Genomic DNA, 18,666 nt, shown 5'->3' on the forward strand with positions numbered 1-18,666 from the left:
CCCTGCGAAAACTATTGATGATAGAATAAAATAATGTACCACGACTTTGTAGAACACATTATTAATTACAAAAAGTGTCGAAACAGCATATGTCTAACTATTGTAATTATGCAGCAATAAGTGTTTTTTTTATTAAAAAAAATAAAGCAACTTCAAATATCGTTGAAATTTTTGTTAAAGATCCGAGCGGAGCCGGAGCGGGCCGCTAGTATAGCATAATTGTATAACAGCTGTATCGTTTTGAAACGACAAATATTCGTTTTATGCTAACGACTCGTTTTCATGCGAATCGCAAAACACGCGACTTCGAATAATGTTGTTTCGGGAGACGTAAGGATGAAATGGAGTTGCGATTTTGCCGTGGTGCGCTTATGACTCGGCGATATCAAACACAAGGAAACTTGTAAACTCACTCAAAAAAAAAACACGACGCTTCGAATAGGTACTTTACAGTTTCCGTGATAGCCCCGAAGATAGATATTATTCGCCGACATTTTAATATTTTGTCAACTACCGTCTATTTTACTATGAAAATTATTTATAGAATTTTACGTTTCGTTATACACAGAATAAAGTAACATTTGATTTCGGTGATTTTGTTTGATTTAGGTTTTTATTATGGAGGGTTCTACCCTAAGAACCCGCAAAATTATAATTTGCGTAATTACTGGCGGTAGGACCTCTTGTGAGTCCGCGCGGGTAGGTACCACCGCCCTGCCTGTTTCTGCCGTGAAGCAGTAATGCGTTTCGGTTTGAAGGGTAGGGCAGCCGCTATAACTATACTGTGATCTTAGAACTTATATCGCAAGGTGGGTGGCGCATTTACGTTGTAAATGTCTATGGGCTCCAGTAACCACTTAACACCAGGTGGGCTGTGAGCTCGTTCTACCATGTAAGCAATAAAAAAAAAGGACTCCCTACTCTTTACTAATAAATATCCCTTAAATTGAACTGTTACATCTATGAAATTCTATTATAAACAAAAAGCCAAACAGACTTTTATCGAGAGCATTGCGAATCCACACTTTTCTATAAAAAACATCAACATTATATTATGCTTATTTTCTCAAGAATATCATTTCTTTTTGTTTAAGTGTAATTTCGTCACGTAAATCTAAATTTCTATGCTGCGATTCTTTTTTTTCAGGATTAAATAACGCCATAATTTTCAAATTAAACCACGAAGGAAATATTTGTATACACACCTGTATGGTGTTTGCTTAGAAATTTCCAGCTAAATGTCTGTTTGAAAACACAAGGTCAACATTGATTAATCACGTGGTTATTTTCATTGTGGTAATGATACCGCAGAATGACTCGATAAAAGTTTGATTAATGATTTCAAACATCAACAACGTAAACAAAAGCTAGCAGAGAAATAACCGTTTTTGAATGTACTAAAGATGACAGACCAATATTCCTGCAAACTCCTATCACAATATGAAATCGTAGTCGCTTTTTTACCAGCATTAATAGACCATCGAATACACGACGGCCCAGTTTCCGCAACCTGAATATCACCGCCTCAGACGTAAGGTGGCAGTCACAGTGCAACACACGCGACAGTTAATACAAACCCTGGGACGTGTTTGTACTGTCATTATAATATTATTTTTCAATTTCCGACTTTAGTTCATAGGATTTTAATTCTAAATAGCTAACGTTTAAAATAAAATCTCATTTGAAAATTAACAAGAATATTTTTATAAAGGAAGATTTATAGCCTTATTTTTTTTTTTTTTAGTTTTTTCTTTTTGAGTTCATTAAACATGGTCTATTCGGCAAGAAAAAAAATTACATTTTAATGTTTCCGAACTTTTGTGGACAGACTTACTGTGTCGGACACATAATGTGAATGTCAAATTTACACCTTGACATTCCACAGCCCGTCTGGTGAACTAAAGGAACATAATTCGTTCGGAAAAAAATGGTTTACTTCCGAACGAATTATGTTCTTTTAGTTTTTTTTATGTTCATACTTTGCCTGCTCCTGGGTGGAAAGAATTCGTTCTCAATATCGCTAGAGTTATGATAAAAATTACCTTAACGTGAACAGAACATTTTATTCGCTTATTAAGTCAATCGATGCATGCTTTACACCAGGTATGCTCTGAGCTCCGCATATGATCATATCTTAAAAAAAAAGTATCTCATAGTTGTCACGTCTAGAATGTTCCAAAATCGAAGACTGTGAACTGAGTAGTAGTAGTAGTTTTATTTTTCCAAATGGAAAGGCACAGTTATCATACCATATAGCCTAATCTTTTAAATATATTTTTTTATGAAATATGATATTATGATATGAAATGAAGTTGATTAATATGAAACGTAGTATGAAATGAAATGAAATAAAATTATATATGGGATATTTTTATGAAAAATGATAATATGGAGTGAAATGAAATGAGTTGTGATGATATGGGATGAAATATAATCTCAGTAAAATGGTGGTCATTTACTGAGACTTTTTCAGTGGACTTTTTGGAAGATCCCGAGAAGTTACGTCCAGCGGCTTTGTTTCATTTTCCTACACTTGTGCACTTTCACAGATATTAAACAGTTAATAAACCACCGCTATTACACATTTAAGCCTGAAGAAACACTAAATAGACAAAATAAAACAAATCACACAACTTCACTCCTCGCGTTCCCGCCAAAAAGTCCAACTGTGAACTGAGAAAAGTAGCAACTAGGGTTGCGCGCGGATCAACGAAGTAACTAATTGCGATTTAATTATGCTTTGTTGTTAATTCAATATGACAGATCCGTTTCGTTTTCAGGTTATCGTTAGTCGAAAGCATACCGGAGGGTCACATGTACCCGCCTAACTCGACGCATCTCCCCACGAAGAACGTGTGGTTAGATTTAATAGATGAAGCTCAAAGTAAAATAGAGATAGCGTCTTTTTATTGGACCCTTAGGTTTAACGAAGAGTATCCTTATAATTCCTCTATAGAGGTGAGCTTTACATAATCATTATTAGGAATAAAATTTTGTGTACGATAAAATCTAAATACATGGTGACAGTACGTAATTTTTTTTCTTTGTTTTATACATTGTTGTTATTGCTTAGTTGGGGTATTCGAGCTCACTGTCTAACAACCTAATCGTTACCGGAGTCTTATAGACGTGAGAACGTGCATGCCGCGACCAACCTTTAGACTTGAGGTCTACGTCTCAATTGCATAGTTATTTTTTGTGTTTTATTGCATATATGGGTGGACGAGCTCACAGCTCACCTGGTGTTAATTGGTTACTGGAGCCCACAGACATCTAGAACGTAAATGGCGCCATCCACCTTGAGATATGAGTTCTAAGGTCTCAGTATAGTTACAACGGCTGCCCCACCTTACCCTTCAAACCGAAATGCATATTAGTGCTTCACGGCAGAAATAGGCGGGGTGGTGGTACCTACCCGTGCGGACTCACAAGAGGTCCTACCACTAGAAAATTAAATTTAGTAAATTACGCAGTAATTTTTATTTTTTTATGAATCTTACTTTTTTTACACCATGCAGTAAAGCAGCCGTCTTATCCTTTAAGCCACGACGACTTCCAAATTAATATCGTCGTAAAAACGCCTTCCGAACGCGAAACGAAACATAATCGATCATTTAATCGTTCTAAAAGATACTTTATGACTGCTGGATCAAGATACAATTTTCATTAAACAGGGTGAACAAGTTTTCCAAGCGCTTTATGCGGCCGGCGCGAAAAGAAACATCAAGTTGAAGATAGCTCAAAACTGGCCAACGAAATCTATGCCGAACGTAGACACGGAATATTTAGTTAAGAAGAAGGCGGCTCAGGTAAATAATGTTATTTCCGGTAAAAGATAATACATGTACTTAATATATTGAGTGCCGTGTAGGTCACCGGTGCCCTACGCGGCGCATTGAAGTAAATATGTCGATTTCTGTAACTGGACGGTGGATTGCCTAACTTTGCCTTAATTTGTTTGTTAATGTATTTTTTTATCTTTTAGGTCTCTTAGGAATAGATTATTTCTCAGCATCGTTCGGATTCGCTTTTCCTCGAGTCTAATAGATATTCCGGCGCCTTAGTAAGAAGATCGAGGAGAGAAATCGACATAATTACTTCAGTGTGGCACGTAGGGCACCGATGACCTACACGGCAGTCAAAGAGTTAACAAATGTTGACTTCCACGGTGAAGGAATAACATCGTGTAATAAAAATGAAACCCGCAAAATTATAATTTGCGTAATTACTGGTGGTAGGTTGTGAGTCCGCGCGGGTAGGTACCACCGCCCTGCCTATTTCTGCCTTGAAGCAGTAATGCGTTTCGGTTTGAAGGGCAGGGCAGCCGGTGTAACTATACTTGAGACCTTAGAACTTATATCTCAAGGTGGGTGGCGCATTTACGTTGATTACGTAGATGTCTATGGGCTCCAGTGATCACTTAATGCCAAGTGAGCTGTGAGCTCTTCCACCCATCTATCCAATAAAAAAAAGCGTAGTAAGTACTAATGTTCAGTATCAATGTCACTGGATAATAGTCATTATTTTTAATCCACTTCAAAAAAAAAGGAGGAGGTTGTCAATTCCATTTTTTTAATGTGCATTACCTTTTTAAAGTTTAGAAATGAGTGTTCGCTCAGTTATATTTTACCTCAACATTTCATCTTTTGTTTTGATATTAATTATAAAGAAACGGACGTTAAAAAATACTTTTTAATAAATAAAAAAGATCGCCAATAACTTTTAAAAAAAAACACGGTAATTTACTCGTATTTTTCTATTTAATAGACAGTACAATTTGGTGTCGTAATCTTCGTCCAAAACAATATGAACCTTATGTTTCATTGCCTCTAGGTTCGTAGTTTAAACTTCTCGAAGTTGCTTGGAAGCGGCGTCCTGCACACCAAGTTTTGGATAGTGGACCGGACTCATTTCTACATCGGCAGTGCCAATATGGACTGGAGATCGCTCACACAGGTCTGTACTAGTATTAATGCAACTTATATCTCATAAGGACTTTTTGGCGGGAACGCGAGGAGTGAAGTTGTGTGATTTGCTTTATTTTGTCTATTTAGTGTTTCTTCAAGTTTAAATGTATAATAACGGTGGTTTATTAACTGTTTAATATCTGTGAAAGTAGACGTAACTTCTCGGGATCTTCCAAAGAGTCCACTGAAAAAGTCTCAGTAAATGACCACCATTTTACTGAGATTATATTTCATCCCATACCATCTCATTTCATTTAATTTCAACCCACTTGATTAATGTCTCAAATTAATCATCTTCATTTCGTTCCATTTTTTTTTCATAAAAATATGAATTAAAATAAGACATGAATTAAAGGTCTTAATTACCAGGTCATAAAATCCCTTAAAAAAATATATCTCTTAAAAACCACAGAATATTAATACTAAAATCGTTTATTGTATGTATATTCATGGTATTGACATCTTTGTACAAACATTTCCAAGTAATCTGTGTACATAGCGGTAGGCAGCGGCTTGGCTCTGCCCTTGGCATTGCTGAAGTCCATGGGCGACGGTAACCACTCACCATCAGGTGGGCCGTATGCTCGTCTGCCTACAAAGGCAATAAAAAAAACATAGTGCGAGTTTTTTAACGTTCTCGATAGCGTAAAAAATAACTCAAATTTGTATAGAGTTGGATCGTTTGCCTACGTTTGCCGCTAGGGGCGCTGTTTCAACTGCATACAAAGTTAACTTTTACGCTATCGAGAACGTTAAAAAACTCGCACTAAGCACATTGGTACTCGATATTAATGTTTTGAATTTATATTTTTTGGCAGGTCAAGGAGCTGGGTGTGGTCGCTTTCAACTGTTCGTGCTTGGCGACAGACCTGGGGAAGATATTCGATGTGAGTACATGCGTATCTTTGTGTAGCGGTGCGATTTTGATCATTAAAAGAAAATCAACTATGATTTACATAACGTGGAGTAAAGGGTTTTTGGTTCAAACGACATTTCGCTTATACGCGACATTTATCTTTATAATCAAAGGTTCGTTTTATTTGGTACTAGCTGACTCGGCAGACTTCGTAGTGCCTCAATCGATAAATAAAATACCTAAACTTTTGCATAAAATAAACTTAAAAGAACAAAAGGAATCCGTCCGACGGGGGACACATCAAAGAAAAACAAAATTGTTATTTTTATTTAATTCCGAACATTTTCATATTTACCTACCTTTTAAACCTTCTCTGGACTTTTACCAATAATTCAAGACCAAAATTAGCCAAATCGGACCAGCCGTTCTCGAGTTTTAGCGAGACTAACGAACAGCAATTAGATTAACAGCAACAGTTAGATGTTTTTAGTTGAACTTTCATTAGGTTTACTCCATTCAAATCGCTGAAGATTTTTTTGTTATGATATTTTTTTCCAAATTTTAAACTTTAAATGGCTTTCCTGTAAAGTTGTAGCCTTAGACCATATAGCCTTTCAACCCTCGACATACACACTCACAATTCAAATATCTCACAACATTTTGATAATTTTAATAATATTAATTATAATAATTTAATATTGTATAATAATTTTTAATTTTACGTACCTATTTATTAATCACATAAATGACTTTAATGTTGCTATTCAAAACATTTCACATTTTTTTTATTAGTGTAGTCTTTCACTGTGCCATATGGAAATTTCAGTGAGTTACATATTTCGTTACATATTCTTTTGTAGCAAATGGTATAATAGCAATTCGTTTACAAATTTCCGTTACTAATTACTTGTGGCATCCACTAGTGTGAGCTCACGCTGTAAAATTTTACCATCCTAATTATTTCTGCCGCAAACCAGAAGGCGTTATACTGTGACCTTACTTACGTGACTTAATTGCTATAACATATACACGATGACGCTAGAAGTGACTGATAGGCGGTTCCATCATCCGTAATAAGAGCTTTTTGAACAATAATTATCTCATTTTGGTGGTAGGCCGTCTTGTGACGTGCCTGTGTGTATAGGTACCACCACCCTGCCTATTTCTGCCGTGAAGCAGTAATTTGTTTCGGTTTGAAGGGCGGGGCAGCCGTTATACTGTAAAAACTGAGACTTAGAACTCATGTCTCAAGGTACCTGGCGGCATTTACGTTTTAGATGTCTATGGGCTCCGTTAACCACTTAACACCAGGTGGGCCGTGAGCTCGTCCAACCATCGCAGCAATAAAAATAAAAATACTTTGTTCCCAAGGCAAACCGACATTTTCGTTCTGAATGGTCTAAATATCGTCTTTTTTGGCAAGGGCGTTTACAATATCTTAAATATTACACAAATCGCTCTCTACGCCATATACTTATATAACTAGTCAGGTCATAAGTATTGTCACACAGTAAAAACTTTTCTTTTAGAATGCTGGCCACAAAAAAGTTTATTGAATTCGAATTTCGAATTGTTCATGAAAATAAAAACGTAGAAACTTTTAGAATTTTACTCATTTTTAAATATGGAGTGGACGCTTAAAGAAGACCGTGTTGCAGTTATTGCGTTGCATCGTTGCGGTTACGCGCCAATTCAAATTTTTAACATACTGAAAAATTTTAATATAACCAAAATATTCGTTTATCGTACCATCAAACGATACAATGAAGACTCTAGTGTAGATGACAGATCAAGAAGTGGTCGCCCTCGGTCTGTTAGGACTCCAGCAGTGATAAAAGCTGTGAAGGCCGAATTCAAAGAAATCCCAAACGTAAGCAGAAACTGTTGGCCCTTCAGATGGGGTTAAGCAGAACCACGGTGAAAAGGGTGTTAAATGAAGACTTAGGGCTTCGGGCATATCGAAGAAAAACAGGACATCGTTTGAATGCTCGTCTAATGGACCTGAGACTGAAGAGATTCCGCGCTTTGTTGAAGCGGTACGCGGGAAAAAAATATCGGGAAATTCTTTTTTCGGATGAAAAATTTTTTACCGTAGAAGAGAGCTACAGCAAACTAAATGATAAGGTGTACGCACACAGTAGTGAAGAAGCGAACAACCGTATTCCGCGTATCCAACGAGGTCATTTTCCATCCTCGCTCATGGTATGGTTGGGAGTTTCTTATTGGGGCTTAACAGAGGTACATTTTTGTGAGAAAGGTGTAAAAACGAATGCAGTTGTGTATCAAAATACAGTCCTGACGAACCTTGTGGAACCTGTTTCTCATACCATGTTCAATAACAGGCACTGGGTATTCCAACAAGATTCGGCGCCAGCTCATAGAGCGAAGAGCACACAAGACTGGCTGGCGGCGCGTGAAATCGACTTCATCCGGCACGAAGACTGGCCCTCCTCCAGTCCAGATTTGAATCCGTTAGATTACAAGATATGGCAACACTTGGAGGAAAAGGCGTGCTCAAAGCCTCATCCCAATTTGGAGTCACTCAAGACATCCTTGATTAAGGCAGCTGCCGATATTGACATGGACCTCGTTCGTGCTGCGATAGACGACTGGCCGCGCAGATTGAAGGCCTGTATTCAAAATCACGGAGGTCATTTTGAATAAACTTTAGTGTCATAAGAATCTATGTTTTGTTAAGTTCATTTTGGTATATGAATGGTTACATAATGAATAAACTTGTTTCAATTATTTTAAATTAAACATGTGACAGAATTTATGACCTGACTAGGTATTATTGTATACATTCGAAATATCGTTCGGTTGCGAACTAATTAACTGACCCATTTAATATTTATAGTAACAATACAGTTGATTATCGATAAAGTAAAATTAAACTCGTGACTCAATCAGTCGTCAGGAGCACCAGTTAACTACCATTGCACCAAAATGAAGTTGACGACGCTTAATTAATTAATTAATTAATTCAATCTCAACTGTTTGAAATTCAGTTTTAACTTTCGCAAAACGTTTTTAATTATGTAATTAAAATTTCAAAACTTTTGTCATAGTCTGTGCTGTTTTTGTGTTAAAATGTAATAAAAATTTAGCTAAAACTTTATCATAGCTTTTCGCATTTACAAATTGCTTGTAAGAGGGCTTGTTGTGTGTACGACCCTTTGATGTCATTGTCTGATTTTACGTCAAATTCAAATTTGTTAACGAATAATTTTTTTTTCTTTCTTACATGTGTGGACGAACTCACAGCCCACCTGATGTTAAGTGGCTACTGGAGCCCATAGAAATCTACAACGTAAATGCGACACCCATCTTGAGATATAAGTTCTAAGGGTAGTTACAACGGCTGCCCCACCTTTCAGACCGAAACGCATTACTGTTTTTTAAATTTTATCACAATCGTTAATTATTATTTTCCTACCCATTCGCTTGTAGCTTAAGGAGCTATTCCAGTTACTCACGGATTGGTAGATAAACTCACTGGCTCAATCTGAGGATGTAATTGATAAAACTGGCCCTAGCAAGAGGAGTGCTTCATAAAATCCACCACCGGATCGGAAACGCGACCCACTGAGAAGATCCGGCGAGAAACTTAAGTTTCCATAAGTCCATAAGTCCATAAGTCCATAGATAGACACAAGCCACGTCCAGTTTTATTTCTTTATTTTTTATTGCTTAGATGGCTGGACTAGCTCACGGCTCACCTGGTGTTATGTGGTTACCGCAACCCATAGACATCTACAACGCAAATGCCGCCACCCACCTTGAGACATGAGTTCTAAGGTCTCAGTTTTGTCAGTAAAACGGCTGCCAAATCCTTCAAACCAAAACACATTACTGCTTCACGGCAGACATAGGCAGGATGATGGAACCCACCCGTGCCGACTGACAAGACGTCCTACCACCAATTCGACGAGAACAGCGACTGGTGCTTGGAGAAAGTTCTATTAAAACGGCATCTCCACAGTTTCTTAAATGGCTCAAAACAAACGTAAAAAATAATTAATAGTAAAGGTCTTTCATGGCTTTTTGCTTGACTTCACATCGTTCCAATGCCCAATCCCTTGCCCCTAGTCCATAGCGAAATTATTTACTTAAAAATACATAATTCGTTAAAGAATGTATAACAAACATTTTCTAGACAGTGACGTCTGAATAAAAGCATGCTTCTCGCATCGGTAATCCTCAATGCTGAAGGTCGTGGCGTCTCTGAATAACTTTTACTAAAATTAAAGTAATACGCAATATCAATTATTGATATCGTATCGCTTTCGTCAACACCGTATTAATTTATTAATGTTGACAAACGAGTTATCAATTCACCCGTGTATTTTTATCGTCCTCATATATACGGACCTTTAAAATTAAAGTGGCTAAATCCAAAATTGTTGTTTTTTTTTTAATATAATGTAATTCAAGAATTGTAATTTTTCAGTTTTGATTTTAATACTTTAAGCCTTAAAGCGCACACTTTAAGGTTTAATGTATGCGCTATATGTAAAAGAGACGGAAAGTGTACTTTGACCTTTTCTAACTAAAATTGAAATTTAATTTTTAATTTTATAAACTGACTAGCGACCCGCCCTCGCTTCGCTTCGGAAACATTAAATTTTATTATTGACTAGCTGACCAGGCAGACTTCGTAGTGCCTCAATCGATAAATAAAAGACCTAAATTTTTGTATAAATAAACTTAAAACAAACAAAAGGAATCTGTCCGACGGGGGATAAATAAAAACCTAAACAAAATTGTTAATTTTATTTATTTCCGAGCATTTTCACATTTATCTACCTTTAAAACCTTCTCTGGACTTCCACAAATAATTCAAGACCAAAATTAAACAAATCGGTCCAGCCGTTCTCGAGTTTTAGCGAGACTAACGAACAGCAATTCATTTATATATATAGATAGATAGATAGATAGAATACATGTTTATAAGTCGTTCAAAGTAGAAAAGTCATTTTCTAGATAAGCCACTTCAATTCTAACGGTGCGATACAATCGGTCGTTTGCAAAGTGATTTAAATGAGCATCAAAGTAAATGTCGCCTGTAGTTACACACCGAGGGTTTATGTTATGTGCTGTGCGAAATAACGCGATTGGCTCTCTCTATATACATTAAAACCATTCATACGAACATTTCTACTAATTACCCATTTCGAGAAGGGGCACGACATGAGAACCTTCTTGTCGTGGCCGCTGGAAACTACATACCCGAACCTGTAGACCGAATGGTAAACAGTCGACGTCACCCAAAGCACGTTATTACGGATCCTCCCGATCCATTAACGGTGTTTTTAGGCACCACAAGCACCGGTCACCGTTCTCGTCGAAAACCCGTCGCTTGCGACGAAGGGCTCGAAGCGAATTAACCTATAGACGCAGTCCACTGAGTTTCTCGCCGGATCTTCTCAGTGGGTCGCGTTTCCGATCCGATGGTAGCTTTTGCGAAGCATTGCTCTTGCTAGGGTCAGTGTTAGCAACACTCCGGTTTGAGCCCCGTGAGCTCACCTACACACGTTAGGGTGAAGCTGAAATAGCTTCTCAAGGCTATCAGTATAGATAGGAAAAAAAATTACGTTCCGCGTATCGTGACAATAATATTGATAATAATGGAAGAATAATAGTTAAAAGAAATTTCGTCCTTCCACGGAAAGTGGCGGCTATGCCGTTCGCCGACAGAAAAGTTTGACAATCAACAAATAGCATGCATGCGTGTGTGTGTCAAATACACGGTAGTGTGTGTAATGTTTTATTTATTAATTTAATGTATTTTTTATGCATAATTTAAATAAAAATATTAACAATCTGCACTCTTTCTCTATATTCTCTATAAGTGTGGGAAATTTCATACTTCTCCATTGGCGCAATTTTTGTTAAAAGGGGTACAAAGTTTTTGCTTTACACATTAATATATAGATACCTACATATACACAATAGACACGCTGACAATGTGCAATCAAACCTGTTCATCACACGAACGTTTGCTCGACGTAGGACCAGATCCACGACTCTCGGTCCAGCATTCAGGGGCATAACTGCACAGCCGAATCAGTCAAATGAAAAAAAACGTTAGTCTTACTGCTTATTTAGATCATTATATGGATATTATGGAAGTAAGACTGACCCAGTTATTCACCGAACGTTTCTCTGAATGATTTTTTCAATCTAAATTTAGTTTTTAACATTCAATTGGTTATTTCCATTACAAAATATTTGTAGGACTCTTGAATATTTCGAGGGTAAAAAGCGGAAAAGTCGTAACTTGCATTTTGGGCTAAATCACTTATTACCATATTCTTGTTTAAAAAAAAATACCCCTTCGAATGGTCTGGGTTTCATTTTCCTACGATTAAACTTTTAATGGTTTTCTGTTGTATCAAATTTCATACCATGTTTTAACTTTCTATTTATATAAATGTAATATGAGTTATGCATTTTTTAAATTCATAGTTTTATTATGGCTCTGATGCAAAGTCGGGTTTTTCAAGTTACGGCAATAAGGTTTTCTTCCGTCGATTTGAGAATGTATTAGAACGTATTCATCTCCATTCGCTGAACAATAATCAAAGAACGCGTCGTATCGTTTTACGACAAGCGCTCTTAGTTACTCGTATAAACACACAGATGCACAATAAACAAGCAGAGTTCTAAGTTATTAAGCGATATCGTCCCACTCCGTTCTAGTTTCAATTCAATACGTTTAAAACGCCTACATTTATATTGAGGTCATTGAATTTATATCGATGCCTTCACAGTGCTTCTACATCGTCAAATAGTCTAGTCCTACCATATTGTAATGTGACTTTGTTATTTGAATCGGTCGGAATTCTAAACCTTGTTCTTTTTTTGCCTACCTATGCTAATAACCTCGAGGGCTTATATTAAATTCAATAGACGTGTAGGTGAGTTTACGGGGCTTACCCTGGCGAATTAGCTAATATTAGCCCTAGCAAGGGCAGTGATTTCCCGAATCTGCCACCTGATCGGAATCGCGACCCACTGAGAAGATCCGGTGAGAAACTATTGTTACCGGACTATTGTTCTTGGTCAGGAACAAACATTTTGGTATTCAAAATATCGACGGTCTCACGTAGTCGCGTCAAAACGCTTAGAAACGGATTCAATTTACTTGTGCCAGGGTATGTTATAAATACGCACGGTTACGTTCTCTTACGAAGCGAGTCCGGTAACTATTTAAAAAAAACTGCATTGACATTGACAATTCAAAATAGAAAAGAAATAGTATAAAATTTGACATTGAAATTTGAAAACAAAATCAGCTATAAGCGAATTTAAATAATAATTTGCGATATATATAGCGACAATGCGTCATGGATTGCTTAGTCTGCAATTTCATATCAATTGTATTCAGGGTTGCCACCTTTCTACCGTGTGGCGTGAGACAATAATGCATACGGTTTGAAGGTTGAGACGGTCCTAATACAACGATATTGTGATTTCGACCTTGCATCTCAAGACTAAGGGCATTTGCGTTGTGATGCCAAATAAAAAAGTGTAATACAAAATCGATTAAATTGTTTTCTAAAAATTTTAAAATACACATTAGTATTAGTAGCGGTAAGGTTTCCAAGCAAACTGTATTGAGTTATTAATTTTAATAATTTCTGAGTTTTGCATCATTACTGTACTGATTATAATTAGTTTTGAGTTGTCATCAGTTCCGGTTCGATAAGTTCAAAATGCGTACGTAGATTGTAATCGTTCATTCCGATAATATTGTATAATTGATAATATTGTTTCAGTATTGTGTTACTGGTGGTAGGACCTCATGTGAGTCCGCACGGGTAGGTACCACCACCCCGCCTATTGCTGCCGTGAAGCAGTAATGCGTTTCGGTTTGAAGGGTGGGGCAGCCGTTGTAACTATACTGAGACCTTAGAACTTATATCTCATGGTGGGTGGCGCATTTGCGTTGTAAATGTCTATCGGCTCCAGTAACCACTTAACACCAGGTGGGCTGTGAGCTCGTTCATCCATATAAGCAATAAAAAAAATATAATTTTCCTGAAATTATAGGACATCTGTATTTTTAAAGTGAACTTCATCATCGATTCATACGAATCGCTAAAATATTTAGAGACCACTCAGATTTGTAACTGAAAACTCAGAACCGATATACGAAATGGCGATAGAGATTCGAGGTATTGCTTGTTAATTTATTCATTTCTCTAAAATATGTAAACGTATTTATTTTTTTATTTGAATTGTCTCTAAGCACTTGGCAACAGGTGGAAATATTGAATTGAGGTCAAGTTCAGTATAAATAATAATAAATAAATAATAAATAATTTTATGACCTTCAGATTTATGAGGAAGAATACCTATACTACTTAATGGACATTGTGACTATTCGGTTAATATTGAATTTTCGGTTCTCGTGTGTTAACGTACAACGCCAACGAACTCGACTGATATTAAACAAAACAATAACTATATAATATATTTTATAAAATAAAATAATAAAATAAATATTTTATATTTTATATAATTTTTTATTTTTTATATATTTAATATTTTATATATTTTATATAATATAAAATATTTTGCTATGTATTTGCTAATCTACTTCGGAACGTTTGGCATAAGGTGACCATGATTTGAACTCTCCAAATAAAACATTTAAATTTTTGCGGGTTCCATTTATAGAAAAAAATGTTTGCACCATATGCGCGATTTGAATACTAACACTGTCGTATCGCTCGATACGAGTAGGTACACCGGGCGCCTTATGCCCCAACGATTTCAGTTAGTCGATTAAATGTCCCTATACTTATTGTTATCTTCGTTTTTTTTTGCCTATCTTATTCTATTATGTTTCCACGTGAAAGAAGGATAAAGAAATACACGAAAAAAAACAAATAAACACACTTTCAAAAAAATCGTGTTCAATTCACACGTGGTGAAGAAGATAAGATAAGAAGAGGATAATTATAGGTTTTAATAATTGATCATAGTGATACAAAGTTTGATAATTATTTTACATTTTATTTGTATATATTACATAGATATATTTATACGAATATTAGGCAGGTACGAAGCAGGGTACAAAGAGAACCGCGCATATAAGAAACACTGTATAATACTTTCTATCTCATTTTCTCCCACGTTAAATCTTATGAATTTATGTCACTGTCGCATTTTCATTTCGTCTTTTTCACTTCAATATGGGTCCTAATTTATGAGCTCTTAAACTTTACCCTTAAAATGATAGTAACTGGCAAAATTGCAAGCAAAAGTCTCTGGTCCGACCAAATCCGCACCACTTTGGATACCACACCTAAGATGCCATACACACCGCCGAGAATAGAGGAGGATGGCAAAACATCATACGGAGAAAGATAATGGGAGATGGTCACGACCCTCAGACATGAGGAATACGACTCGTGGAAGAGGAAACAACAAGCCCCCCGAGTGACATTGGATCGGAAAATAATACTTAACATCGTATTCCCAGGTGTACTGGATGCTGGGCGAACCGAACGCAGTTATCCCGGACACGTGGCCCTCAGAGTTGAACACCGACATCAATATGAAGTACCCGATCAACATATCCGATTCGGTGCACAATTACGGAGCCTATATCACCGTAAGTATATTAATATTATTTTTTCAGAAGGCTTCTGTCGATTTCTAGGTTTGTTATTTTATATTGCTTATTAGGGACAAATAGCACATACACTGATCACGTCAAAGCCTATATTCCTATCAATTTGAATTTAGTGGAGGCAGGGCGTAATATGAACTCACACAAGTATTCATATTTATGCGTATTTCGAAAAGCAGTTAGCTTGCCCATCCGGTAGTATTAAGTAGTTACCGAAGTCCATAGACATCAACGATTTTATTGCAGCCACCCACCTTGAGACGTGAAATCTAAGTCACAGTTTTATGGTAACAACGGCTACCCCACCCTTCAAAGCGAAACGTATTACTGTTTCACGGCCGAAATAGGCGGGTTGATTATACCAACACGTGCGGGCTCAAAAAACGCTCAACTTTCCCTGCACTAATAAATTATATTTTGATTAAGGACATATTCGTCCGTCCACCATCTTTTTGTTATAGTTGAAATACTATTCAATTATAATTGGAGCCACTAGGCAAAATCAATCAAGGTCGCCCCCAATCTCTGGGAGAATGTGGACTAGATCGATTCGATCAATCGATTTACGACTGACGTAATGTGGATTGATGACAGCAACAAATAACATTCGACTAATACAATCAAAAGTTCCCTAATTCTGATCGATCCGTAAGCCACGAAACTATGCACTTATCTATTTAAGGCATCTCCAAGTTACAATTATCTCTGTCCATTAACAAACTTCTCAAAGTTTTCGACTGAAGTGTCTACCGAAGATGTCGTACTAGTGAGATGCCACACAATTTCTCGGGTCTCGATAAGCACTTACCTCAGACAGCAGTGACGTTGGGGTAAATTGAACAACTTTGCTATCTTAACCCTAAAACTGGCGACCGACTTGAGCGTTTTATCGTAATACAACATTCGCAGCGAGCGTGCATATTACAGTCTACTAAGACAGACACATTCCATGTTACAATATTAAAACTGTCTCTTTCAAATTGTACAAGTCAGTCAGCGTCTTCACTTAAATTATTCGAACGAACTTAACATAATTAAAACTTATCCAAATTGTTCATTATTTCAACAAATTAGCTTTTGTTTTGATGATTAAAATTCATGTAGGTCGTTTAAATTTCAAAAGCTGTCGCAGGATTTTACTTTGTTCTCTGTTCTTTTATTTGAGATAGTTGAAAGAAATTCATAATGGAGTTTTATTGAACAATGAATTTGTCGATTCACTGAATTCTCATTGTATGAATTTTTCGTTATAATTTTTACGATTCTATTAAATGTTAGTAATAGTTATATCGGTGATATCTCTTGCTCAATTAGCAAAAGCCTTTATACGAGTCTATACTGTCCTTTATATATGTATGTATATTATGTAGAATTGGGATTGTGGCGCATAAAACTATTTCACTGTTGCAGTTTTATTGTTCTCTTTCCAAATCTTCTCTATTATTATAACTATAAATTAACTGACCCCTTTTTTATAATTTGCTCATTCAATCCTCCTCGCCATCTTGCTTTTCTCTTTCATTTTTTTTTCTTTCTTTTTAACGTTTTCTCTCCTTCAACCTTAGCGTTCCGTTCCACAATGTTTTCATACGTTCCGTTCTTACATATCCTATAATTATGTATGTTTTACACGAAACAATGTAATATTCAATAATGTTGGTATCTACAACAATATACTCTGCACGATTATTATATGCACATGATTTTCACGTGGTAAACACATAAACTCCTCAAAGAAATATTCGTCGCTTTTTTATTTATTGTTTAGATGGGTGGACGAGCTCACAGTCCATCTGTTTTTAAGTGGTTACCGGAGCCCATAAGCATCTACAACATAAATGCCGCCACCCATATATGAGGTATAAGGTCTCAGTACAGTTACAACGACTGTCCCACCCTGCAAACCGAAACACATTACTGCTTCACGGCTGAAATAGGCAGGGTGGTGGTACCTACCCGTGCCGACTCACAAGAGGCCCCACCACCAGTAAAAATTCGACCGGATTCTCTTCGATTCGAGATTTTTTTTTTCATTTCGACTTGATTTTGCTGTAGCTTACTATGAGCGCGCCTCACTCCTGCACGCCAGCCTCCAATATTCCATACAGGTAAATAAAACCCTAAAAGAATACCTATTCGTTCAGTACACATATTGTTTCCGGTTTGAGAACATTACGTTTGTCGCCGTAACCCCTCATAATGTTTTATCTGTCGTTAAAAGCTAGACCGAATGGCGTCGGGCGGTTTTAAATTGGCTATAACATCTCGAAGTGGCTTGCTTGTGAAGCGAGAACTCGATGCGTTTTACGATCGTTTCCAAACCGACGGGTCTCGGTGTGGCGCGCTACTTCTACCGAAGCCTTGCTTTTATCGCAACGTCAGGGATAAGTTAAACAAGATCCAATGTTCAATCAAGCGGATGGTATAGCGAAATGCTGAGTTTCTCGGCGGATGTTTTCAGTGAGTCGCGATTCCGATCCGGTGGTAGATTCTGCGAAGCGCTGCTAAGATTAGTGATATCAAAGTCTCTCAGGTTAAGCCTGTGAGCTCACCTACCCATTCGGGCGTAGCTGGAATAGAATAACCTCTTAGGCTACCAACGAATAGGTAGGGGAAAAAAAGCGAAATATTGCGAAGACAGTACAATTTTGTCCAGATTCGTATTTTATTATGACGACCTAAGACAAAATATTAAATATTGAGACACTTAAGTCATATTATTATGGCTATTACTCGGACGTAGACGCAGTCTCGAGAATCGGAATATGTATTGTAATAGTTGAAAGGTGGAGCTCATTCACGGCAGCTAGCAGATAGTGTTAGCAAACTCTCTGAGGTTGAGCCCGTAAGCTCACCTACCCGCCCGTGCGTAGCGGAAATAGTCCATTAGGCTACGAGAGAACAGATACGAAAAAAAAAATTGCGACGTGTAGAAGAACTACTACTGTAAGAGCTGACTTAAAAAATCAGTAAAAATTAAGTCTTCCAGGCTGAGCCCCGTGAGCTCTCCTAGACGTTTGATGAAGCTAGCAATACCCCTCGAGGATATCTACTAACTATGAGAAGGAAAAAAATACGTAAAACTGTATAATATAGCTTAATTTCGAATTTTTAACTGTCATTCAGTTTTTTTTTTCAAACTTTAAAATAGTTTTTGTTTTGTAAGTACATATTTTGCCCTTGTGCATGATTATATGACG

At 36.8% G+C, this 18,666-nt stretch overlaps 1 protein-coding gene across 7 annotated transcripts in view; it reads left to right on the forward strand.

Annotated features, from left to right (window-relative positions):
- LOC114250999 (5'-3' exonuclease PLD3) overlaps positions 1-18,666 on the forward strand; it is a 73,455-nt gene that overhangs the window by 43,983 nt on the left and 10,806 nt on the right. For all 7 annotated transcript variants that reach the window (XM_028185142.2, XM_028185144.2, XM_089737415.1 and 4 more), the window contains exons 4-8: positions 2,781-2,958; positions 3,675-3,809; positions 4,834-4,956; positions 5,786-5,854; positions 15,317-15,448. In XM_028185142.2, the coding sequence (XP_028040943.2) occupies positions 2,781-2,958; positions 3,675-3,809; positions 4,834-4,956; positions 5,786-5,854; positions 15,317-15,448 (637 nt within the window). The remainder of the gene's footprint in view (positions 1-2,780; positions 2,959-3,674; positions 3,810-4,833; positions 4,957-5,785; positions 5,855-15,316; positions 15,449-18,666) is intronic.

This window comes from Bombyx mandarina, chromosome 23 (genome assembly GCF_030267445.1).
Source record: "Bombyx mandarina strain Sakado chromosome 23, ASM3026744v2".
In the NCBI taxonomy this organism is placed as follows: domain Eukaryota; kingdom Metazoa; phylum Arthropoda; class Insecta; order Lepidoptera; family Bombycidae; genus Bombyx; species Bombyx mandarina.